The 24,008-nt window shown below is 49.1% G+C and overlaps 1 protein-coding gene across 5 annotated transcripts in view; it reads left to right on the top strand.

Moving 5' to 3' along the window:
• Positions 1 to 24,008, top strand: part of RAP1GAP (RAP1 GTPase activating protein) — a 107,586-nt gene that overhangs the window by 56,603 nt on the left and 26,975 nt on the right. For 4 of the 5 annotated variants that reach the window (XM_083750201.1, XM_083750199.1, XM_083750198.1 and 1 more), the window contains exons 4-11: positions 6,389 to 6,424; positions 8,437 to 8,484; positions 9,443 to 9,481; positions 10,528 to 10,713; positions 17,363 to 17,466; positions 19,329 to 19,407; positions 20,116 to 20,169; positions 21,242 to 21,325. In XM_083750201.1, coding sequence (XP_083606327.1) covers positions 6,407 to 6,424; positions 8,437 to 8,484; positions 9,443 to 9,481; positions 10,528 to 10,713; positions 17,363 to 17,466; positions 19,329 to 19,407; positions 20,116 to 20,169; positions 21,242 to 21,325 — 612 coding nt within the window. In that variant the 5' untranslated portion in view covers positions 6,389 to 6,406. Of the gene's footprint in view, positions 1 to 4,582; positions 5,062 to 6,388; positions 6,425 to 8,436; positions 8,485 to 9,442; positions 9,482 to 10,527; positions 10,714 to 17,362; positions 17,467 to 19,328; positions 19,408 to 20,115; positions 20,170 to 21,241; positions 21,326 to 24,008 lie in introns of those variants that run through there. The other variant, XM_083750200.1, reaches the window with a different exon arrangement.

Raw genomic sequence — 24,008 nt, 5'->3', positions numbered from 1 at the left:
CCATTCTTCCCTCGTCGCCATTTCTTCCTGTTTCCATTTCTGGGCCATCAAAATTCTAGCTGCTGTCACTGCACACCTAAATAACTTCACATCCTTCTTTTTAATTTCATTCCCTAATATTCCTAATAACAATGCTTCTGGTTATATTTCAACATTTTCTTCATCTCATTATAAATCATTTCCCAGAAACCTTTCACTTTCTTACACTCCCACCACATATGATAAAATGTTCCTTCTTTTTCCTGACATTTCCAACATTTATTACTGACTTTATACATCTTACCAAGTTTCGCTGGTGTTACATACCATCTATATATCATTTTCATAACATTTTCTTTTATTGTAGTGCATGCAGTGAATTTCATATCCTCCGAGGTTATCCATGGACACGGTGCATGGAGCGACCCAAGAGATGCATTTTAAATAAAATAGCACATTCTACTGTCTGACCACTGTCTGACCATCTCGTCCTCTGTCGTCCCCTTCTCCTTGTGCCCTCCATCTTTCTCAACATCAGGGTCTTTTCCAGGGAGTCTTCTCTTCTCATGAGTTGGACAAAGTATTGGAGTCTCAGCTTCATGATCTGTCCTTCCAGTGAGCACTCAGGGCAGATTTCCTTCAGAATGGAGAGGTTTGATCTTCTTGCAGTCCATGGGACTCTCAAGAGTCTCCTCCAGCACCATAATTCAAAAGCATCCATTCTTCGGCGATCAGCCTTCTTTATGGTCCAGCTCTCACTTCCATACATCACTACTGGGAAAACCATAGCTTTAACTATACGGACCTTTGTTGGCAAGGTGATGTCTCTGCTTTTTAAGATGCTGTCTAGGTTTGTCATTGCTTTCCTCCCAAGAAGCAGGCGTCTTTTAATTTCGTGACTGCTGTGATACCTCACCATTTTTCTCCAAGGAACTCAACGTGGAGTAGATGGTTCTCCCCTCCCCACGTCATTTAATCTCCAGGCGACTCCCTGGAAAGACTCCCTGGAGAAGACCCTGATGTTGGGAAAGATGGAGGGCGCAAGGAGAAGGGGAAGACAGAGGACAAGATGGTTGGACAGTGTTCTCGAAGCTACCAGCATGAGTTTGACCAAACTGCGGGAGGCACTGGAAGACAGGAGTGCCTGGCGTGCTCTGGTCCAAGGGGTCACAAAGAGTCGGACACGACTAAACGACTAAACAACTCATGTAAAAACACGCTGATTCCCGGACTCTCCGCAGGCCAGATTTAGTTTGCCTACCCCTGTTTTAGATTCCTTTTCGAAATGGGGAGAGAGTGCTGTTCAGTCAATGCTCCATCACTGCGAGGAAGAGGAGGAGGAGCAGGAGGCAGCCTCTGCAAAGACCCAAAGGCTTGCTTCTCTTCTCCCTTCCTCCCTCCCGCCTCTGAGATGCAAATGAGGCACACAGAGAGGTGAAAGGGCTCCTTGTTTGGGGCTCTGAGAGCGGCTGCCAATGTCAATGGAGCAGAGTCCTTCGGCAAAGGAAGTGCCTGCCTGGAATCTCCTGCCCCCCTCCACCTTCCTCCTCTGGGAGAGAGTGGGGGTGTGTGGATAGGCTCATGTGAAAACCACCAGCAGAAATGCCTGGGCATTGTGTTTGGAAGTCCTGGGCTGCCCAGACGGCAGGACTCACTGAGGACGTGCAAAAGAAAGCAGAGCAATATGTTTGGTACCATCCTGGCAGCAGGAGTCGCTGGAAGGAGACGTACAAGGCACCGTCCAACCACCTTAGGGACCCCGCTCCAGATTTGTGCGGGTTTTACTCCCGAGCCTTCTTTTCTCTCAAAGATATTGCATAAGGCAGCAGAGGTTTATTTTATTATTTTTTATTTCTATAGATTTCTTTATTTGGCTTTTCAAATTAAAGTTTTACAATCACAAACACGCAACATACAACATAAAAACAGGATTCCACAGAATCTCCCGGACTTCCCTCCTCCCCTTTGTGGGTCCTATGACGAATCATTTCCTCCTGCATCTTTCATAATAATCCAAATCTTTTATAGCTCCGTTATATCCAAAATTCACCATTAATCTGCAAGCGTTATTCCAATGCTACTAACGATTATAACTGTTTACAGTGGTTTTTAAGATAAATCATAGATTTCCCCCATTCCTTTTTAAAATTTCGGTCTTCCCGATTTCTGATTCTTCCGTTCATTTTTGCCATTTCGGCATAATCCATCAACTTGAGCCGCCATTCTTCTCTGGTCAGGACTTTGTCCTCTTTCCATCTCTGGGCTAGCGGAGGTTTAGGCTCAAAGTTTTCCTTCTCCTAGACGGGCTACCTTCTCCGGTGGATGAGCCCCCCCTCCCCTCACTTGGCATTTTCCCTTAACACTCCATACAGGATTTGAACCTGTTTTTCCTTAGAACTCAGCTTGCCTTTGTTCCAAGCTGGGGAGAGCTCAGAGCAGCTGCTTGGCATGCAGAAGGCCCCAGGCTCAATCCCCTGGGAGAGACTCCCCAACTTGAAATCTTGGAGAGCCTTTGCTGCCGGTCCGTGTAGGCAGCACTGAGCTAGATGGACCAGTCTCCTGCCTCGGTCTAAGGCAGCTTCCTGCTTAAACCAGCCCTTCAGAACCATGAGGACTGGGAACTTGACTCATTTTTTTAAGGGAAGGACCGCAGCTGCATGCTGGAGCCCCTGCTGGGCCTGCAGAAGGAAGGCCCCAGGTTCAGTCCCCGCTGGCAGCATCTCCTGCCCGAGTCCCTGGAGAGTCATTGCTGGTGCAGGGCAAGACCTGCCACTGGGCATTGGCCTAATCAGCACTGGCACGACACCGACATCTCTGTGAAACAGAAGATTTAAGAATTGGGTCCCCAAAATGCATGTTTGTTTGGGCTCAAAGAAAGGTGGAGGACTCCTAGTATTTAAGGCAATATTGCATTGGAAGATTCGACTGTGCACAAGACACCTTCCTATGTTTGTCTCTGGAGGGCGGCTTTGCTTACTGGTGGTGAGGGAGGCACTTGGCGCATGCTCAGAGGTCCATGCCCATCATGGCTCCATTTGTGCCAGGCTTAAGAATCCCGAGATTTGAAAGAGATTCTGGCCCTGGTGTGTGAGAGAATCAACTCCACTCTGAGAAGAGGGGGAAATGAGAGAAGGAGGGGGTGGTCTTGGGCTATCCTCATGAGACCTCCACCCCTGCCTCAAGGACCTGAGAGTCTATTGAGGATCTGCTGTCCTCACTTTCCCCATATCAATCAAAGGATCAATTAACTGGTTAAAAGAGCACTCTTAATTCTCTCTAATTAACTTGCTTTGATGGCCTTAATTGCAAATACACACGAGGTGGTTGGGAGCGAGGGGAGGGCGAGAGAAGGAGAGGATTATTATTATTTCCTCAGTTCTGCTTTCACAGAGTTATGGCTGGAGGCTGTGCGCACGTGTGTGTGTTTGTGTGTGTCCTGGGTATCTGAGAGATCTTGGATTCCTTAAGAGAGAATGAAAGTCTGTACCTTGAAGAATCATAGAATTGCACCATTATTACCGATAAAACAGAAACAGCTTAAAACATGGGGGAAAGACACGCATTAGGAAGCAATCCAAACCTAATAAAATCAAAGCACACAAACATATATCATACTTATTTAAAAATACAGATAATCACAATAAAAACACAGCAGCCTTTCCTTAAAACACAGTTGTAGAATTGGAAAGGGGACCCAATGGATTATCTGGTCCAATCTTATTGTAATTTTAGGCCTTTAGGCCAAGCATTGCCTTGTTTTATATGTTTGTGTGTGTTTATATACACACACACAACATATAAACACACAGAATTATGCATTTGCAGCTTAGAGGCATGGAAAGAAAATAAAGTCCCAACCAATTGGTTTTCCATTATTGCATCCATCAAAACTTATTTACATTGTTGAATTTATTTTAATGGAAAGAAGATAAAGTCCCTACCAGAGAAGAATGGCAGATTAAGTTGATGGATTATGCAGAAACGGCTAAAATGACCGGAAGAATCAGAAATCAGGAAGACCGAAATTTTAATAAGGAATGGGGGGAATTTATGATTTATCTTAAAAACCACTGCAAACAGTTAAAATCATTAGTAGCATTAATGGTGAGTTTTGGATATAATGGAGATGTAAAATGTTTGGATTATTATAAAAGATGCAGGAGGAAAGGACTTAATAATAGGACCCACAAAGGGGAGGAGGAAAATCCAGGAGATGCCCTAGAATCTTGTTTTTATGTTGTATGTCGGATATGTGACTGTAAAACTTTGATTTGAAAAAGCAAATAAATATAAATATAAATATCATCATCATCATACTTCTGAATGGAACAAAAGACCCGCAGACTATGAGCATTTAAATAAAACAATTTCTTAATGCCAAATGATAAATTTTGAGAAATGATGGGAGGTGCTCCTCTCTTCCTTCTCCTCCTCCATCCTCTTCTTCGCTGCTGTGAAACTTTGCCTTCTCCAGATGTGAGACCTAGAGGTGAGGGGAATCCTAGCAGCGCGCCTCCCCTCCACCTTCCAGACTCCCTCTCTCCTCCCATTCATCCCCCTCAAGTGTAGGCCAGTTGCCATGGCGACCCCAGTGGTCCAGGCCCCAGCCAGCCAGCTTCCCTCGCTGCCTCCCTCCCCCCCCCCATCTCTCTTACACACACACACACACACACACACACCCGGGAAGGGTTGCATCCGGCTGCAGGGACCTGCCTCTCCTCCGGCAGCACCTGGCTCCACGCCCAAAGAGTACACACAGCGCAGCAGATCCCAGCAGATCCGCCAGGAGGGCAGGGGACAACCCCTGGAAGGCTTGCAGAGCTGGCTTCCCTCCTCTCCCCGCCGGGCTCCTGCGAGCAAGGAGGCGGAAGGGAGCTTTCGCCATGGAAGCTGCCCATCCCGAGGCAGAGGCACAGAGCCTCCAGCGCCCCGGGCCGGGTGTGGGCAGGATCTGAACCCGAGACCCACGAAGCAGCAGCAGGAGAAGGAGGAGGAAGGCTGATGGCCGAGTGGCAAGCCCTCCCGGGGACCCCCGGGCTGCCCCCTCCTCCTCGGAGGGAATCCGTAGAGGATGGCTGGAGCGTGAGTTAACCCCTCTATGGGGGGGGGGCTGTGTCTTGGCTTTAGGGGGTGGCGGCTGCCACAGCCTCTGGGGGGGGGGTCTGGGGGTCCCTGCTCCTGATGACCCTTGACTTAGGGGAGCAAAGAGAGCAGGCCATCAAGGTGGGTGGGGGAGCTGGTGGGGGGAGGCAGGAAACGTACAGGAGTTTGGTGGTGGTAGAGCGAGCAAGGGGCTCTATCTGGTGTTAGTCCTACTCAGAGTAGACCCACAGGGTTCCCCACTGGGTGGCCGCAGTGAGGGCAGGGTGCTGGGCGTGATCCGGCTCTTCTTGCATTTCCATGGAACTTCCAGGTCCAGAAGCAGTCTATCGAGATTCCTAGGTTCTTAGGGGTATTTGGCGAGAATGTTGGACTAGATGAGCCTGTTTTCACTCATTCAAGTGGATGTGTAGGGCCGTTGATTTCAGCGGGTCTACTCGGAGTAGCCAGATCCAGGGCAGGCGGAGTGGGTTTTTTTTTTTTTTTTTGCAAATTCAGAAAGCAGAGTTGTCTTGCTGGGTTCCTCTCTCTTTCTCCCCTGCCAAGTGCTGACCTCCTTCCAAGAAAAGTCATTAAGCCAGCCTTGTGAAGAGAGCCTGTTAACCCTTTGTGTGCTGCGCTTCTGGGCTCTCTCACCTGCTGCTGCTTTGTGCAAGGGGGGGGGGCGGGGGATGGCGACACTGATCTTCTCCTGGGTCCTGGTGAAGCAGCCATGTTTGTGGGCACGGGGTATGCCCAGGACCCTGCCGATCTGACAGCTGGGGGGGGGGGTACAGCTCTTCTCTTGAACCCTATCTCTGCCGCTGCTGTGGATTCGCTACATAGACCCTCTCTCAGACTCAGTGCCACCTCTGTGAAATGGGAAGAAGGTCAGCCTACTCCGTGGGGTTGTTGTGAAGGACCGTTAAGATCCTTGCCAGGGTTGGTGTTAGGGGATGGTCTGAACCCTTGGGGTGTTTTTCTGGTTCGCAGACATTGAGTGGGCCCAGATCCACTAACCCTCTGACCCCCCAGTGATGCTCACCTTAAGGTTTCCCTGGGTGAACTTGGGGGCCATTCACTGCCTCTCTCAGCCTAACCTACCTCGCAGGGTTGTTGTGGGAAATTGCCCACAGTCTTTGGAATACCCCTGATTCTTGCATCGTTTTCAAGTGCCTGTTTAAAAGTGGATCTTGCCAACTCTCAGGCTGTGTTTAAAGCCTCTTTTTTTGGGGGGGACAGGGTCTTTTTTTTGGGGGGTGACTATTTCTGACCCCTCCCATGCAGCCAACCATCACCCACTACTTCCTTTCTCCCCGATCTCTTGCAGAACACAGAGCTGTTTGAAATGATTGAGAAGATGCAGGTGAGTCAAATTTTCTTGGCAAGACCTGCCTGGACTTGCACCCGGGTCTGACAGAGGTAGACCGGAGGGTGACCAGACACTCGGGGGCAGTCTAGGGGGAATGTGGGCAGGACACGGGCTCCTTCCTGCCTCAGGGGATAAAGGTGCTTTTAGGACAGGGAGATCTTTGGGCTAGAAGCAAGGAAGGCAGGGCACGGAGAGGCAGCTTTCAAGAATCGCCTTCTCCAATTTGGCAGGGTTTGTGTGTGTCTGTTTTGGATTGCAGCCCCCAGCAGACAGTGCAGGAGATGGTCAGGACTCTGCACTTGTAGAGTCAGAAGGGTCCCCTAGCGGTCATCTAGTCCAACCCCACGCAGTGCTCAAGAATCCTTGATAGGTGGCCACCCGACCTCCGCAGGGCCTGTAAGACAGAGCTATTCCACCTGGCTTTCAATTTGAACTTAGCCTGATCTTTTATTCCCCTTCCTTCCCTCCCACTCCCCTTTTTATGACGATTACCCGCTCCGGGAACTCACAGCTAATTCTCCCCTGGTCTCCTCGCTGCCCCAAATGGGTCTAATTTAGCCAGCTAGCCTTGGTGATCATCTAATGTTTATTGGATGGAGTTCCCCCCTAAATTGATTTTTGAATTCTGAATTTATTGTTATTCCCGTTTTATACTGTATTTAATGCTGGTTTTGTTGCGTCAGTTAAGTGTTTTAAATTTGTTGTTAGCCGCCCTGAGCCTGGTTTTCTGAACCGGGAAGGGAGGGGTGTAAATAAAAATTTATTATTATTATTATTTATTAAAAACCTCCAAGGAAGAAGAGCCCACTGTCTCCTGAGAGAGTCCGTTCCACCGCAGGGGTGTGCACATATGTGCGTGTGGAAAAAATGCATCTCTTTGTGCTACATGATGCAAATTTATACAATTAGTCATTGCACGAAGACGGTGGATTTATCTAAAGTGTCTTCTGCGGAAGCTGAATGATAGAAGATTCAAGACAAATGAAAGTCCTCCTTCGTGCAGTGCATCGTTAAACTGTGGAACTCCCTCCCACTGGAGTGATGTCTGCCAACCTGGCTGGCTTTAAAAAGGAGAATTAGACAGATTCAGTAGCCTTGACAGCTGTGCTCTGCCTCCTGGCTGGAAACCACAGAAGGAAGGGTGCTGTGATGCTCAGATCCTGCTTACAGGATTCCCATAATATGCACCAGGTTGGCCGCTGTGGGATTAGGATGCTGAACCAGAGGAGCCGCACCCTTCAGCCTGATCCAGGAGGCTCTTTTTACATAAGCTGCTCTGGGAAATTCTTTCACAACAAAGCACCAAATGACTCACAGGAGCCTGGCTGGTTGTGGGGCAGGACAGGCTGGTGGGGGGGGGGGCGGATGGGAGACGGCTTTGGTATTGCTCAGTAAACAGAAGAAAGGACCCCAGATCTGTGCATGTGAGAGAGAAAGAATCTACAGTTGCAAAGGGAACAGACCTCTCGTTTCTCTGCCCCCACCCTCCGCCCGCCACCTTTTCAGGGATTTAATCTGCAGGAAAAGGTGGTGTTGGAGGATTCCTGGCCGCAGTGAAATCGCAGCTTCCTGGAAACTGTCGCTGAGGCATTGGGGGATCCGCGCTCTGTGTATGCTCAGAGGGGATTTTCAGAGAGGGGCTGCCCCAGCTGAGAGAGAGGCGATCCTTGATGTTGCTTCTAGGCCTGAAATGTGGAGGAGCTTTGACCTGACCCCCCCAAATGCCACAGACCTGGCTGTCTTTACAAGCAGGGAAATGGGCAAGCGGCTTTCATTCCACATGCAGAAGCGTCCTCTCAGAACCGCCTCTCTGTCAACATACTCCTTTGTCCTGCAAACATCATTGTCCCGTTCCGCCTTGCCTGTCCTTGTGCCAAGCAGGATGTGTCGGCGCCGTCCTCCCCACCCACCCACCTGTTCTCCAAAACAAAGGTGCTCTTGGCTTGCATGGGCGGGGGGGGGGGCATGGCCAGGTGTTGACTCTGGCCCATCCATGTCTCTTGCAGGGCAGCAGGATGGATGAACAGAGATGCTCCTTCCCTCCTCCGCTGAAGGTATGTCCCTCCTTTCCTCCTCCTCTCGGGTACCCGTTGGGCATTGGGGAGAAGAGGGCAGCCCCAGGCAACGGGCCTTCCTGAGTGTTGCCCCCCATCTGCTGGGAAATGGGGTCTTGCAGCCTGGAACGGGTGGGCGTTTCTGCGGTGGGTATCCTTTAATAGGCCAGCCTTCCTTTTAGCTTGGATTTTGGGGGCTCCGGCCTGTGCTTCTGCCAAGCTCTGCATGACTGGCAGAGACCCCTCTGTCCCCTTCCCCTCTCAACTCTGGGAGGTCCCTCCAGCCAGGAAGTGCAGCAATGTTTGCAAGCCGCTGTGTGGGGCTGTCACCCGGTGCCCCAGAGAGATCTGTCTTGCCTCGGATACTTCCAAGGAGTGGGGGCTGGGGTTGTATCGCCTTCAGGCTTAGAGCCTGCACTCCACGAGGTCCCCCACTGGCAACATCTTCAGGTAGGGCTGCCTGAAATCCTGGAGTGCTGCTGCCGGTCAAGGTAGGCAACACTGAGCCAGATGGCCTAGTGGTCATAAGGCACGTCCTTATTTAAATCAGAAAGATGAGGACTAGAATCTTACTTTGTGGGGAGAGATGCTGCCAGCCAGTGTTGGCATTGCTGAGCTAGATGGACCCAAGGGTCTGTCTTGGCATTAAGGCTGCTGCTTCCGTTCTGGCATCCTGTTCTCCCCACCTCTGCAACCCACACACACATGGCCTGTGACTTTTACTCTAGGTAGAGCCCAGCTGGTACCTCATTCTGCCTCGTTTCACCTCCCGATCCTTGCGGCAAACCCATGTGGCACAAGTCAAGGTGCCCAGCACTCATCCATGTGGCTGGCAGCCTTTGAGGCTTCCTTCAAATTGTGCAAGGAGCCGTTTCGGTCAATTTTTACACAGACGTGCCCGCCCTTTTTTCTCCTTTCCCACAAGTTGGTTAACCCGACTCTACTTTGTGTTTTGCAGACTGAAGAGGACTACATCCCCTATCCCAGCGTCCACGAGGTAAGGAGTGGGCGGTGTCGCAGGGAGAGAGGGAGGTTTGTCTTCTGTGGGCAGTGGTGGTTCTTCCACAGGCAGGAGAAGTCTACCTCTGGCAGGGTGGTTGCTTGGAGCAAGCGAAAATAAGTGGGCAGGTGGAAGCCGTCTCCTTCGTACCAGGAAGCATCGAGTTGGAGTTGGCCGCTTTTGGAGAGTGTTGCGTTCTACCCAGCTCAGTTTGGCTCGGAGTAGATTTTGAAGGAACATCCCTGCGTTAGTGATGGCCCTTGAGTCATACTGCCCAGATGCTGCCCAGTAAGTGGGGCTTTGGTCTGAAGCAACAGTAGCTCGCTGTGACTTGTCTGCAAAGCATTTTGAGGATAAAATCGCTTGCTTCCACCGGGATCTTGACTTGGGATCTTGTTGCAGCAGATGAATCTCATGGAGTGTCCAGAGCACAGTCTAGTCCAGTTGTGTTGGATGAGGTGATTAATCCCTCCTTGCAAGAGGAGGTGGTCAAGGAACTCTTCCATCAGCTTCGGCTGGAGGCCCAGCTGTGCCCCTATCTGGACAGGGATAGCCTAACTTTCTAGGTTAGATTGCTGCAAGGTGTTAGACATGGGGCTGAAGACCGGGAACTTCAGCGGGTGCAGAAATCAGCAGCCATTTGGCTCACCAGGGTAAGACAGTTTGACAGTATAAGTCCAATCCTGGGGAACTGCACTATCTGCCAATTAGCATCTGGTCCCAATTCAAACTGCTTTGAATGGCTCCGGACTGTAATACCTTTCTCCATATGAACCAACCCAAACCCTGCAATCATCATCTGAGGCCCTTCTCAAGGCTAGAAGTTGGAAACACAAGAAAGGGGCCTTTTCTGTGGTGGCCCCCGTTTGCGGAATGCTCTCCCCAGGGAGTTGTGTTGCAAACTGCCCTGTGATCCTCAGATGAAGGGTGGTACAGAAAAGTAATTTAAAAAATTAAATAAAGAGGCACTTGAGAGGCAAACTCCCAACGGACCATTCCTGGTTATCTACAGGCACCTCGATCTTCTCTCACCCCTCTTCCAGGTTCTGGGCCGAGAGGGCCCCTTCCCCCTCATCTTGCTGCCCCAGTTTGGGGGCTACTGGATCGAAGGCACCAACCACGAGCTGTCGAGCATCCCTGAGACAGAGCTGCTCCAGTCCCCAACGTGCAAGGTGAAGTTGGAGAGCAACCACACAGCCCGGCTCTACCGGAAACACTTTCTGGGCAAGGCAAGTCTGTGTCCCCTCTGCAGGTGACGACGCCCTCCCTAACTCCTTATGGTTCCCACCCACTTCCTTGACAAAATGCCTGAGCAGTTCCGATTGGCCAGTTTCCATTCCGTTCTAAGCTGCACACACACACACACACACCCACACACACACCATGCATTTGAAGCATGTGACTCCCCACTCCCTGCCCACCAAATAATAACAACAGCAGCAGCAGTAATAACAATAACAATAATAATAATAACTTATACCCGCCTATCTGGCTGGGCCTCCCCAGCCACTCTGGGCGGCTTCCAACAGAATATTAAAAGCACAATAGAACATCAAACGTCAAAAGCATCTCTAAAAAGGGCTGCCTTCAGATGTCTTCTAAAAGTCAGAGAGTTGTTTATTTCCTTGACATCTGGTGGAAGGGCGTTCCACAGGGAGGGCGCCACTACCGAGAAGGCCCTCTGCCTGGTTCCCTGTAACCTCACTTCTCACAGGGAGGTTACCGCTAGAAGGCCCTTGGAGCTGGACCTCAGTGTCCGGGCTGAACGATGGGGTTGGAGATGCTCCTTCAGGTATACTGGACCGAGGCCGTTTAGGGCTTTCAAGATCAGCACCAACACTTTGAATTGTGCTTGGAAATCATATTGTTAAAGATGCTAGTAATTGTAGCCTAGTGAGGGGGTGAACTACAGAACCCAAGGTTTTTATTTATTTCGTGTTGTTTATTGCCACAATTCACCCTAAGGTCCCAGGGCGGGTTTAATACAAAAAAACCAAAAAACAATTCAAAGCAACTTGTAGTTATAAAACCAAAGGGGCCCTAAATACCATTTGATTGTAAAATAATAATAATTCAAAGCAGTTTACAAAGAAAATAAAACATTAAAAATTTCAGGAAGAACAATTAAAAAAAAGATTTAAAACTTTTTCAAAAATTAAAATCAGCAGTATATTGAGAAGAGGTTAAAACACACATCAACATTCTACATGCCTGGACAGACTTTGCCTAAACTAAAAGGTTTTTAGCAGGTGTCAAAAAGAGCACATCAGGCAGGGAGTTCCAAAGTTTTTGCGCTGTCATACTGAAAGATTGATTCCAGCTTGCAAGCTTAAGTCAGGTGGTCCATAGCGTGTTTGTGGATTTGTGTCCAAAGACGAGGAGACAGCGCATCCTTTGCATTAAATTATATTGGTTTTTAATTGTATTTTTATTACTGCTTTTAGTTTTAGTGTATTTTATTGCGTTGCAACTTAAATTCTGGAGTTCAAAATGTTAAATGCAATATATAAGAAATCGAAGGGGGCATTAAAAGCGCAAATATAAATCCTACAACGTTTGGCTCAACGGGTTACAGTTGCTATGACAGGCAGCCAAATTTTTACATGGTTCGTCAAAACCCTTCATAATTTCCAGGTGGTCCGTGGCCCCTTGGTGTGTGTTCCCAAAGCAGGCAGCGCATAGCAGTTGGTTAATCTGTGGGGGAAATAAACAATCCGAGCTAAAAATTCATATCAAGGAAAGATAGCCAGTAACAGAATAAAATAAATTCTTTGATAACCTCTGCATGAACAATCTGACAGCCAGGCGACTGAAAATGTCAAGGCATGGAATCTTTAGCATCAAATGAAAAAGTTAATGCAAGACATAAACATTTCCATAAATTGACCATTGTTAAGCAGGGAGATTAGGGGCAGAGTCCCACTTGGGGGCCAAAACTAGCTGGGTTGTTTTTTTGGGGGGAGCAGGAGGGAGACATCTCAGCTTGGCATCTGGAGCCTTCAGCTAAGGCAGGTGTGTGGAAGCTTTGCTCCAACTGGATGTTGCTGGACTACAACTCCCATCATCCCTGACCGCTGCCTGGCCTTCCCTAGACCGATGGGAGTATGTCTGGCGGGCAACAGGTTCCCCAGCCCCGAAATAGACCATCACACACCTTCACTGCCCCGGCTACCTTCCTCGGCACTCTGCCTTCTCCTAATGCTCGGAAGGGCAACCTGTGACCCCCAGATGGTGCCACACTCCATCACCCCTGTTAGCCATACACCTGGAGGACCAAAATTGACCAAATCAGAGGTGAGGCTTCTCTTCCTAATCCTCTTCCTCCTCCTCCTCCATTCCTGTTCCAGTCCCCTTTCCATGTTCTGTTTGCCAGCAAATTGTTTTGGAGGGCTTTCAGGGGTCACCTTCCTGGCCCAGCGGGTCCGTGGCGACATGGGGGTGAGCTTATGAGGGTTGCCCTCCAAGTGGGAACCCTGCCCTCCTTCTCTGGGCATCGCCAAAGTCCTCTGAGCAGGCTGATTTGCATTTCAACCTGTTGTTTTTCTTCTTTTTTCTTTCCTCTTTGCGGTCCTCGCCAAGCGGGAACTGCTCCGTGTGTGCCAAGGGTGGGGCTCTGGGCTGTGCCAGGGACGGCCTGGGTAGCTTTGTGCCACCCTGGGAGGGCAGAGCGTTTATCGCTCTAATTTCCCATTTTCTTCCTCTCCTCCAGCAAACACAGGTCCCAAAGTTTAAGGCTGATTAGAAAATGCTCACACTGTCAGAGGCAGTAAATATTCCTGGATATAATAATAATAATATACTACTACTACTACTACTACTACTACTACTAGAGGGACGTGGGTGGCGCTGTGGGTTAAACCACAGAGCCTAGGGCTTGCCGATCAGAAGGTCGGTGGTTCGAATCCCCGCGACGGGGAGAGCTTCCGTTGCTCGGTCCCTGCTCCTGCCACCCTAGCAGTTCGAAAGCACGTCACAGTGCAAGTAGATAAATAGGTACCACTCCAGCGGGAAGGTAAACGGCGTTTCCGTGCGCTGTTCTGGTTCGCCAGAAGAGGCTTAGTCATGCTGGCCACATGACCCAGGAGCTGTACACCGGTTCCCTCAGCCAATAAAGCAAGATGAGCGCCACAACCCCAGAGTCGGTCATGACTGGACCTAATGGTCAGGGGTCCCTTTACTGCTGCTGCTACTACTACTACTACTAATAATAATAATAATAATTTATTATTTATACCCTGCCCATCTGGCTGGGCTTCCCCAGCCACTCTGGACAGCTTCCAACAAAATATTAAAATACAGTAATACATCAAATATTAAAAGCTGGAAACCACAGGAGGGGAGGGGGCTCTGGTGGGCTCCCTTTGGGGGCATCTGGTTGGCCAAATTGAAAACAGGACATGGTGGGACTTGGTTGCACCCCCTTTCTCCCGATCCAGCAGACTCGTCTTATGTTCTTGGGAGGTTTAATGGAGTCTCTGAATCCTCTTTTGAATTTGCTGTGTACCCAGGAAAGATGGCAAGGGGTGTATAAAGGCAGTGCTTCGAGGGGAAGGTATGGGGGTCCCTTGGGAGCTGGTGGACTCTCCTTCCTTCCTTGTTTTTTTAAATAAAGTTTTATTAACACCTTTCACTGTGCAACAAAAGACAAGCTAATTGCACAAGAAATAAAAAAAATTAAAGAAGAGAATAAAAAAAGAAAGGAAAGGTAGAAGAGAGGGGAAATTCAGGATCCTGTCTCACAAATATATCTTAACTTTTTTCCCATATACGAAAGGGCATGTCCTACCGGTTCTCGCCTGGGGGGGGGGCACCCCTCTCTCCTCACCCTGAGAGATTTCCTCTTCCCTGTCTCTCATACAGGGACCTGCTCCTTCTGTTCAGCACCTTAATTTGCATGCAGTTCTTACCCAAATAAAGTGAGATAAAATATTCAGAGAAGCTGCTGTGTACCGAGTTGAATAGGTTCCAAAAGGCAGCAGTCTGATTGGTCCTAGAACAATAGGGTCCAGAATGCAGCAATCTGATTGGTCCACAGGAGCCACCCCAATCGAGCTCCAGGTGGAAGGGAATCCGCAACCTGATTGGCCTACAGGAGAATCCCGGAATTAGCCAATCACGTGGGGCCCATTGTGTAAATAATGTATATAAGGCAGACATTCTGGGGGAACTTCCATTCCTCCTCACCACTATGAGCTGAATAAAGAGCACGAAATCCACTCTCAACCGAGTATATTTCAGAATACTGAGAGAAAGAGAAGAGTAATAACAACATGGAAACCTTCCTTTGAGGATTTTAAGCAGAGGTTGGAGGGCCACCTTTAAGGAATGCTTCAGTTGCGGTTGCTGCGTCACAGAGGGTCAGACTAGATGAGCTCTGGGGATCCCTTCCAACTTGACAGTTCTATGGCTCTCTCTTTTCCTCTCATGAAAAACATATCCTTCCTCCCTGCCCCACACCCCTCCTCCAGCTTGCCTTTACACAAATCTGTGTGCTGTTCTTTAGTAGTAGTAGTAGCAGTAGTAGTAGTAGTAGCAGTAGTAGTATTTATTGAATTTCTGGCTGGGGCCTTGTCCATAAAGGTTAATGGAGAGATGGAAAAGTTGCTGAAAGGGGCAACTGAACAATCAAGGGGACACCCCCCCCCCCGAGGGAAAGTTTGCAGCTTTCGGGGCTTGTAAGATGAGGGGGAAAGGTGGGGGGCACGAAAGGGTGTTTTTCAGGAGTCACCTTATTTCTGTGACAGCAACGTGTGTTTTTTTTAAAACTGCTTGTCATATTGCATTTTAATTGCGGGGATTGTTACACATGGGATAGGGCAAGCTGTTCTCCCCCTCTCAAAGCACCAGGGTCCCGTGGCCCCATTAACTGAGACTGGAAGCTGGAAGTTGCTGGGTAGACCAAAAGAGGGTCTCCTCTTTTTCTGCTGGTTTTGAACTGTGGAACTCGGAGCCGCAGGACAGGCGCCAACTCCCGGGCGGACAGATTCAATTTGCCTCTCGCGCATGGAGCCTCCAGGCTCATGAGCAGTTTACCAGCTGCTAATGGGAAAGACAGCAAGGGGAGACTTCCTGCTTTGTCGGCTTTCCCAGAGAGCATCTGGTTGGCTAATAATAATAATTTATTTATTTATACCCCGCCCATCTGGCTGAGTTTCCCCAGCCACTCTGGGCGGCTTCCAATCAAGTGTTAAAAACAATACAGCATTAAATATTAAAAACTTCCCTAAACAGGGCTGCCTTCAGATGTCTTTTAAAGAGAAGATAGCTGCTTATTTTCTTCTCATCTGAAGGGAGGGCGTTCCACAGGGCGGGTGCCACCACCGAGAAGGCCCTCTGCCTGGTTCCCTGTGACCTCATTTCTCGCAGGGAGGGAACCACCAGAAGGCCCTCGGCGCTGGATCTCAGTGTCCCGGCTGAACGATGGGGGTGGACACGCTCCTTCAGGTATACTGGACCGAGGCCATTTAGGGCTTTTCAGGGCCAAGTTTTCAGGGCCCAGACATGTGACCTGGAGGCAGCCCCTGGTGATGTCGTGTGGGACGGACTACGGGATAAATTCTTGCGTTAAGAGAAATCCTTGACATTTGCAAGTACCTGCATCTTTTTGAATTATATTTCCGTGGTTCTGGGAGATAAGGGCTGGGCAATGGAAGTGTTGGGGCTGCAGGTCCTTCTGGTGGCCCCAAGACTTTTGCCTTGAACCTGGAAGGACAAAACAGCCAACCTCTCTCACCTCACAGTAATACTAATAATAATAATAACAATAATTTATTATTTGTACCCCGCCCATCTGCCTGGGTTTCCCCAGCCACTCTGGGCTGCTTCCACAAAGACCAAAAATACACTAATATGTCATACATTAAAAACTTCCCTGAACAGGGCTGCCTTAAGATGTCTTCTGAATGTCAGGGAGTTGTTTATCTCTTTGACATCTGATGGGAGGGCGTTCCACAGGGCGGGAGCCACCACCGAGAAGGCCCTATGCCTGGTTCCTTGTAGCTTTTCTTCTCGCAATGAGGGAACCGCCAGAAGGCCCTTAGCGCTGGATCTCAGCGTCTGGGCAGAACGATGGGGGTGGATACACTCCTTCAGGTATACTGGACCGAGGCCGTTTAGGGCTTTAAAGGTCAGCACCAACACTTTGAATTGGGCTCGGAAACGTACTGGGAGCCAATGCAGATCTCTCAGGACCAGTGTTATGTGGTCCTGGCGGTCGCTCCCAGTCACCAGTCTAGCTGCCGCATTCTGGATTAATTGCAGTTTCCGGGTCAGCTTCAAAGGTAGCCCCACGTAGAGCACATTGCAGTAGTCCAAGCGGGAGATAACTAGAGCATGCACCACTCTGGCGAGACAGTTCGCAGGCATGTAGGGTCTCAGCCTGCGTACCAGGTGGAGCTGGTAGACAGCTGCCCTGGACACAGAATTAACTTGCACCTCCATGGACAGCTGTGAGTCCAAAATGACTCCCAGGCTGCGCACCTGGTCCTTCAGGGGCACAGGTACCCCATTCAGGACCAGGGAGTCCCCCAAACCCGCCTGCCCCCTGTTCCCCCAAAACAGTACTTCTGTCTTGTCAGGCTTCAACCTCAATCTGTTAGCCGCCATCCATCCTCCAACCGCCTCCAGGCACTCACACAGGACCTTCACTGCCTTCACTGGTTCTGATTTAAAAGAGATGTAGAGCTGGGTATCATCTGCATACTGATGAACACCCAGCCCAAACCCCCTGATGATCTCTCCCAGCGGCTTCATAGAGATATTAGAAAGCATGGGGGAGAGGACGGAACCCTGAGCCACCACGGAGCTGGGAGTCTGCATCGCAGTAGTAGTTTTCCTCCATTCTTATATTCACCTTTTTCCTCCCCACCACCAACCCAGGAGCACTTTAACTACTACTCTGTGGACGCGGCGTTGGGGCACCTCGTCTTCTCCCTCAAGTACGACGTGATCGGAGATCAAGAGCACCTACGCTTGCTCCTGCGGTGAGTGGGAATAGAGGGGGAGCTGTGGGGGCAGGAAAACCCAAGTCTTGAAACCCAGGGCAGCTGTTGCTTCCACTGAGAACTGATCTCAATGGACCAAGGACAGCTCAGTGCCAGGCAGCTCCCTGTTTAACTCAGAACTTCATTCGGAATCGTGAGGACTAGATTATTATTTTTTAAAAGTGTGTTATCTCTTTCTCTCTCTCTCTCTCTTTGTTTCTTTCTGGTGAAACTTACTGGGAAAATAAGAAGTCTAGATAACAAATCTTTTTATAAAAGAACGGAAATGGTTTATTTAACCAACAAGCTGCAAACAGATAAGAACATTGGCAGGAAGTATTTACCACAAAATGGGAAGTCTTTAAAGTGTATTTGAAAAACAGCAATGACAGTTTGAAGTATGTGGCAGCATTTGAATAACTTTGGTAGGAGTTTTAAATCTGATGGAAAACCTAGGACAGAATAAATAACATTAAAGTCAAAATATGCTATAATATGGCAGTGAATAACGGATGAGAAATAGAAGTAAGGAGTATAAGTGAGCTATATAGGAAAAAGTCATTTTTATGTTAAATGTATTGTGAGTAATATTTAATGTATTGGTGTTGTTCTTGTTTTTATTTTCTTCTTTTTTTTAGTTGTTAGGAGGTGATGGATATTTGTGTATCTTCATTGTTTTCTTTTTGTATGTGGTGTATTAAAATGAAATAAAAACTTTTAAAAGAAAGAAAGAAAAGAACATTGGCAGGATTATTGGAATAACCTGCAGCTTTTCACAAGAGTATACATTGAAAGTAGATGGATAAACAAGCAAATTAAGTTAATTGGGATATGCGGAAGATAATTAAAAATAAATTGAAGGAACTGCAGAAAGAGGGGGAAGGTAGTCAGGTTTTGAAATGTTAAATTGATTGCAAAATTAGTGAAATGTATAAACATGAAAAGTATATAAAAATAAAATAAAAAGCCCCAAGTGGCAACTTCTCCTGGTAGGCCTGGGAATTTCCTCTACCTGAAATACAATGCTCTTAGCCCCAATGGCTTCTGAGTCCCACTCGGTCTTGTGTTTGAATCCTGACTGCTGGTTTCCGATAATGGGTATCTGGTTGGTCCCTGTGAGAACAGGAGGCTGGACTGGATGTTCCTAAGCCCGGGGTCAGCAACCTAAGGCCCATGGGCCGGAAGCGGCCCATGGAGGCTGTTTAACTGGCCCCCGAGCCGCCCCTGAACCAAGCCACATGCTTGTTGAGTCCCTGCGCGCTGTGCTAGATCAGTGCACCACGGCGTGGCGACTCTCTTCCCCGGCTCCAGAAATTGTTTCTGCACATGCCCAGACACCAGAAATCGTGTCTGTGCATGTCTGGGGCGCCGGAAATCGCTTCTGCGCATGCCCAGATGCCGAAAATTGTGCCTGTGCAGAAGCAATTTATGGCGTCTGGGCATGCGCAGGCACATTTTCCGCCGTCATGTTGTGCCAGCCCGGACCACGGAGGATCTCTGCGGGAGTGATCTGGCCATAGCTGTCAACTTTTCCCTTTTCTTACGAGGAATCCTATTCGGAATAAGGGAATTTCCCTTTAAAAAAGGAAAACGTTGACAGCTATGGATCCGGCCCATGCCCAGTAAGCCTTGCCGACCCCTGTTGCTAAGCCCTAGAGAGCCGTTCCCAGTACGTGAAGACAGTGCTGTACTGCACTAGATCAGTGTTTCTCAAACTTGGGTCTCCAGCTGCTATGGGACTTCCCACTAATGCTGGGGCGAGGCAGAAGGGGGAATTCCCCCTCTCTTCCCTCGATCTTTTCTCGGGAGGTGGAATCTTCCGCCTGGCTTCCGCCCATCTCCTCTGCCCTCTTCCCCCGCAGGACGAAATGTCGGACTTACCACGACGTCATCCCCATCTCCTGCCTGACCGAGTTCCCCAACGTTGTCCAGATGGCAAAGGCAAGTATTGGGGGTGGGGGTGAAAAGGGTGTGATGGGAGGGAGGCAGGTGCCCTCGGACCCTTGCCTTGCAAAAGCACTGCTGGTGTGACCCATAGGTAGGCAAACTAAGGTACGCCAGCCAGATCAGGCCCAATTGCCTTCTGGATCCAGCCTGCGGATGGTCCGGAAATCTCTGCCGCCAGCCCCTGCCACTCACAAGACACAGCTAAGCAGCCACTGGGGCTCAGTGCTCTTGCATCTCCCCCCCCCCCCCTCAAAAAATATAGTCTGGCCCCCCACGAGGTCTGAGGGACAGCAGACCGGCCCCCTGCTGGAAAAGTTGGCTGTCCCGTGCTGTGACCTGTCGGTCAAGTCAGAGACCGCCCCCCAGGGGACAGGGGTTGTGTCTGGACCATTGATGGATTCAGCCCGACAGAAAGTGCAATTCAGTGGGGGCGACAGTAGGGAACTGCAATCTCTCACACACCCCTCAGTTATTGCGGCACCACGATGGCAGAAGCTGCACCTGTTGGACTTCTTCTCTGCCCCAAAAAGGAAAATGGCTGTTCTGTTAGCAGAACGGCGGCAGCAGTGGCCTGGATGGAATTTCCTCTTGTGCCTGTGCAAAAGGAACCAGTTCCTTTTGTGATCCTGGAATCCTAGAAATGTAGAGTTGGGTCCAACCCCTTGCGATGTCTTAGTGTCTGTCTGTCTCTCTTGGCCGCAGTTGGTGTGCGAGGACGTCAACGTCGATCGCTTTTACCCCGTGCTGTACCCAAAGGTAGGAGCGAGGAGGAAACTCGCTGAAATATGGGTATTTATTTGGCTTCTTGGACGCCTTCTCCTGAAAATCAGTCTTGAGGTAGTGCTCAACAACCTGGATGCTGTCTTAAGGGAAGGCTATATCAAGCATTTTGTAGTATTCGGAATTAACTGATCTGATATAAAAGCTCTGTGGCTGCCTCAGAGTTAATTTATAATAAATGTCTCAGGACTGCAATACCTCTAGGACCACCTCTCTCCATATGAACCTACTCAGACCCTGAGAGCAAGAGGGCCAGAGGGTAGCAGGACAAGAACAGGGCCTTCTCTGCGGTGGCTCCCCCTTTGTGGAATGCTCTCTCCAGGGAGCCTCACTGGGCACCTTCATTGCATATATTTAGGCGCCAGGCAAAACTGTTGCTCTTTAACCAGGCCTTTGGCTGGCTGGCATCTAGTGCCCTTTTAAAATGTGTTTTGGAAGGGGGGGAGTTAATGGGTTCTCTTGTTTTTATTGCGTATTTTGTGTTTTATATTTCCTCAGGAGGTCCATGCCTCACAGTCTTTCCATCCTATGTATATATACAGAAAGTATTAAAAATAAATTTGAGGAACCGCAGGAAGAGGAGGAAGGAAGTCAAGTTTCAAAACGTTAAAATGACTGTAAAATTATTGAAACTGAAAACCAGAATTTTAAATTTTCCATCTCCTATCTCCTTCCAGCTCTGCAGCTTCAGAAAAGCTGAGTGAAGTGTTTTCTATAAAAAGCAGTTTATTCTTACCTAATAAAATACTTCAGCCAGCTTTTCTGAAGCTGCAGAGCAGGAAAGAGAGAGGAGAAGGCAAATTTAAAAGCCAAGAAAGGAACTTTTGGTGGGGGTGAGATGTGTCGGGAGCCAGAGGAAATGGGGTTTCCTGTGGCCCCCATGCCTCAGGCTCCCCTCCATGTGTACTGCAGGATCTGGGGGAATCCTAGTTCCCGGGGAATGTTTGCACCAGGTAGATATGGTTGACGTCTGAGGCTCCGCTCGCTGAACTCACCAGATTTTCTCCCCCCACCCCACCGCCGCCAACCTGCCCCGCCCCCTCTCCAGGCCTCTCGACTCATCGTGACCTTTGATGAACACGTCATCAGCAATAACTTCAAGTTCGGTGTCATCTACCAGAAGCTGGGCCAGGTGAGTACCCTGGCTTCTTACCAGGGAGGCAGGTGAGATCTGGGGGGGGGGGCGGGGGGGAGAGAAATACCCAGGAGGTCCAGAGGAAGGCACCTTCTTTGAGGAGGAAGCAGTGGCAGAACAGGTCTGCAGCTGAATCATCCCAAAGGGGACCCATATAGTCTAGCATCCTTCCTTCGCGGTGGCCGGCGGCAAAGGGTATCCCATAATAATAATAATAATAATAATAATAATAATAATAATAATAATTTATTTGTACCCCACCCATCTGGCTGGCCCCGCCCCCAGCCACTCTGGGTGGCTTCCAACCAAATATTAAAATACAGTAATGCACCAAACATTAAAAGCTTCCCTAAACAGGGCTGCCTTCAGATGTCTTCTAAAAGTCTGGTAGTTGTTCTTCTCTTTGACATCTGGTGGGAGGGCCTTCCACAGGGCAGGGGCCACTACCGAGAAGGCCCTCTGCCTGGTTCCCTGTAACTTGGCGTCTCACAGGGAGGGAACCGCCAGAAGTCCCTCAGCGCTGGACCTCAGTGTCCGGGCAGAACGGAGGCTGGAATTTTACTTTCTTTTGTTTGGAAGTCCCTATAGCTTAGGGACGCAGGTGGCGCTGTGGGTTAAAGCCTCAGCGCCTAGGACTTGCCGATCGAAAGGTCGGCGGTTCGAATCCCTGCGGCAGGGTGCGCTCCCGCTGCTCGGTCCCAGCGCCTGCCAACCTAGCAGTTCGAAAGCACCTCCGGGTGCAAGTAGATAAATAGGGACCGCTTACCAGCGGGAAGGTAAACGGCGTTTCTGTGTGCGGCTCTGGCTCGCCAGAGCAGCGATGTCACGCTGGCCACGTGACCCGGAAGTGTCTCCGGACAGCGCTGGCCCCTGGCCTCTTGAGTGAGATGGGCGCACAACCCCAGAGTCTGTCAAGACTGGCCCGTACGGGCAGGGGTACCTTTACCTTTACCTTTACCCTATAGCTTAGTGGCAGAGCATCCGTCCTGCCTGCGGAAGGTCTCAGGTTTGGTCCTTCGATTCCTGCTTTGCATGAAAGCAAGCCGTCAGACTAGACGGCTCCTTGGGGTCCCCCCCCCCCCTCTCTCTCTTTTTTTTTTTACTCATTTTCAGGACGTTTGACTTCCGAAACCTTCGAATTCCGAGCCGTGGCTTCCGATTGGCTGAAAGCTAGGCTTTTTTTTTGCAGATCGGAAGCCGCGTCGGACGTTTGGGTTTTGAGGAACGTTTGAAAACCGGAACATTTACTCCTTCTTCTTTTTCCAAAAATTTTACTGATTTTCCAAAATTTATAAACAAACAAACATACCGTAAATCCTAACTGTAATTATTCCACTCTTAATAACGTTGTTACGTGACTCCCTCGAACCCTCATTGTAACAGTTTTCCAATATAAATATCTCATAAAGTTTACTTAATCAATTAACGTCTTTCTTTCTTTTCATATTAAATTTAAACATGTTATTCTGTAACATCACATATTTAAACCCTAAGCCTATCTGGTGTTTGCAAGTATTTCTATTTAAATTATCTTAGCATATTTAACTAAATAGTCTTTAAATTTCCTCCATTCCTCCTGGTACTCCTCCTTCTGGTTGCGGACTCTTCCGGTCAGGTCGGCTAGCTCCAAAATCTCCATCATATTCATCTGCCATTCCTCCACTTTTGGCACTTCTTGTGTTTTCCAGTTCTTGGCCAACAAAATTCTAGCTGTAGTTGCGGCATACAGAAACAATCTAACATCTTTCTTGGGCAATTCCAAACCTGTTATTCCAAGAAGAAAGGCCTCTGGTTTCTTAATAAATGTATATTTCAACATTTTCCCCCAATTCATTATAAATCTTCTCCCGGAAGCCTTTCACCTTGGGGCAGGTCCACCACATATGATAAAAGGTTCCTTCTTTTTCTTTACATTTCCAACATAGGTTATCACTATAGGTTATCCACTGTATTAGTAGTTCCCTGTGGACTGCCCTGCCTCTTGGGTTTGCTGGCTGGAGGGAGCCACTCTGCACCAGCATTGGAGACCCCCCTTCTTCTCCCCCTGAACAAACGGCAATACCTCTGTGCTGCTTCAGGGATGCTGGATTCCTCCCCATCCCCCCCCCCACCTCTGGCTCCTTCACACCTGAGAAATCAGCTCGAAGAAGGAGAGGGGTACCCCCCCCCCAGGCAGCACACAGCTGCCTCCCCCTCCAGAGCATGCAGGAGGGCCTTTTCTTAAAAAGCTGAGCTAAATTGAGTGCTCCGGTGCCTCCTGCGCAGCTTTTATCTTGAGGAAGTCATGACAAAGCTGTGATCCTTTGGGGTGGGGTAAAAAGGCGCAGTCAATTGACAAGTGATTCTCAGGGGATGAAAAGGGAAAGTGGGGAAGGAGGGGGAGAGACACCATGATCCAGCTTTCACAAAACCACCCACCACCCTCTCTATTTAAAATGTTTGCATTTTAAGCCTGTTAAAAGGTATGATTTTGCCAGGTAGCGGGAGCTCCATCTAGCGGCCCAGGTTGGGATCGAGACCTCTTGAAATTAACGGACTGAAGCCGTTTCCCCTGATATAGATACACGTTTTTGCAAGACATTTCCCCCCAGATGCGTTTTTGCTTGTTATTTTTTTCCACTGGTACATGCGTTTTATGTCCACTTTCTCCTAATAACCTATATTTTCGCACCCAACAATT

This window comes from Podarcis gaigeae (assembly GCF_964106915.1).
Source record: "Podarcis gaigeae genome assembly, chromosome: 8".
Taxonomy (NCBI): domain Eukaryota; kingdom Metazoa; phylum Chordata; class Lepidosauria; order Squamata; family Lacertidae; genus Podarcis; species Podarcis gaigeae.
The sequence above is the reverse complement of the archived record's forward strand: the minus strand, read 5'-3'. Positions and strand labels throughout refer to the sequence as shown.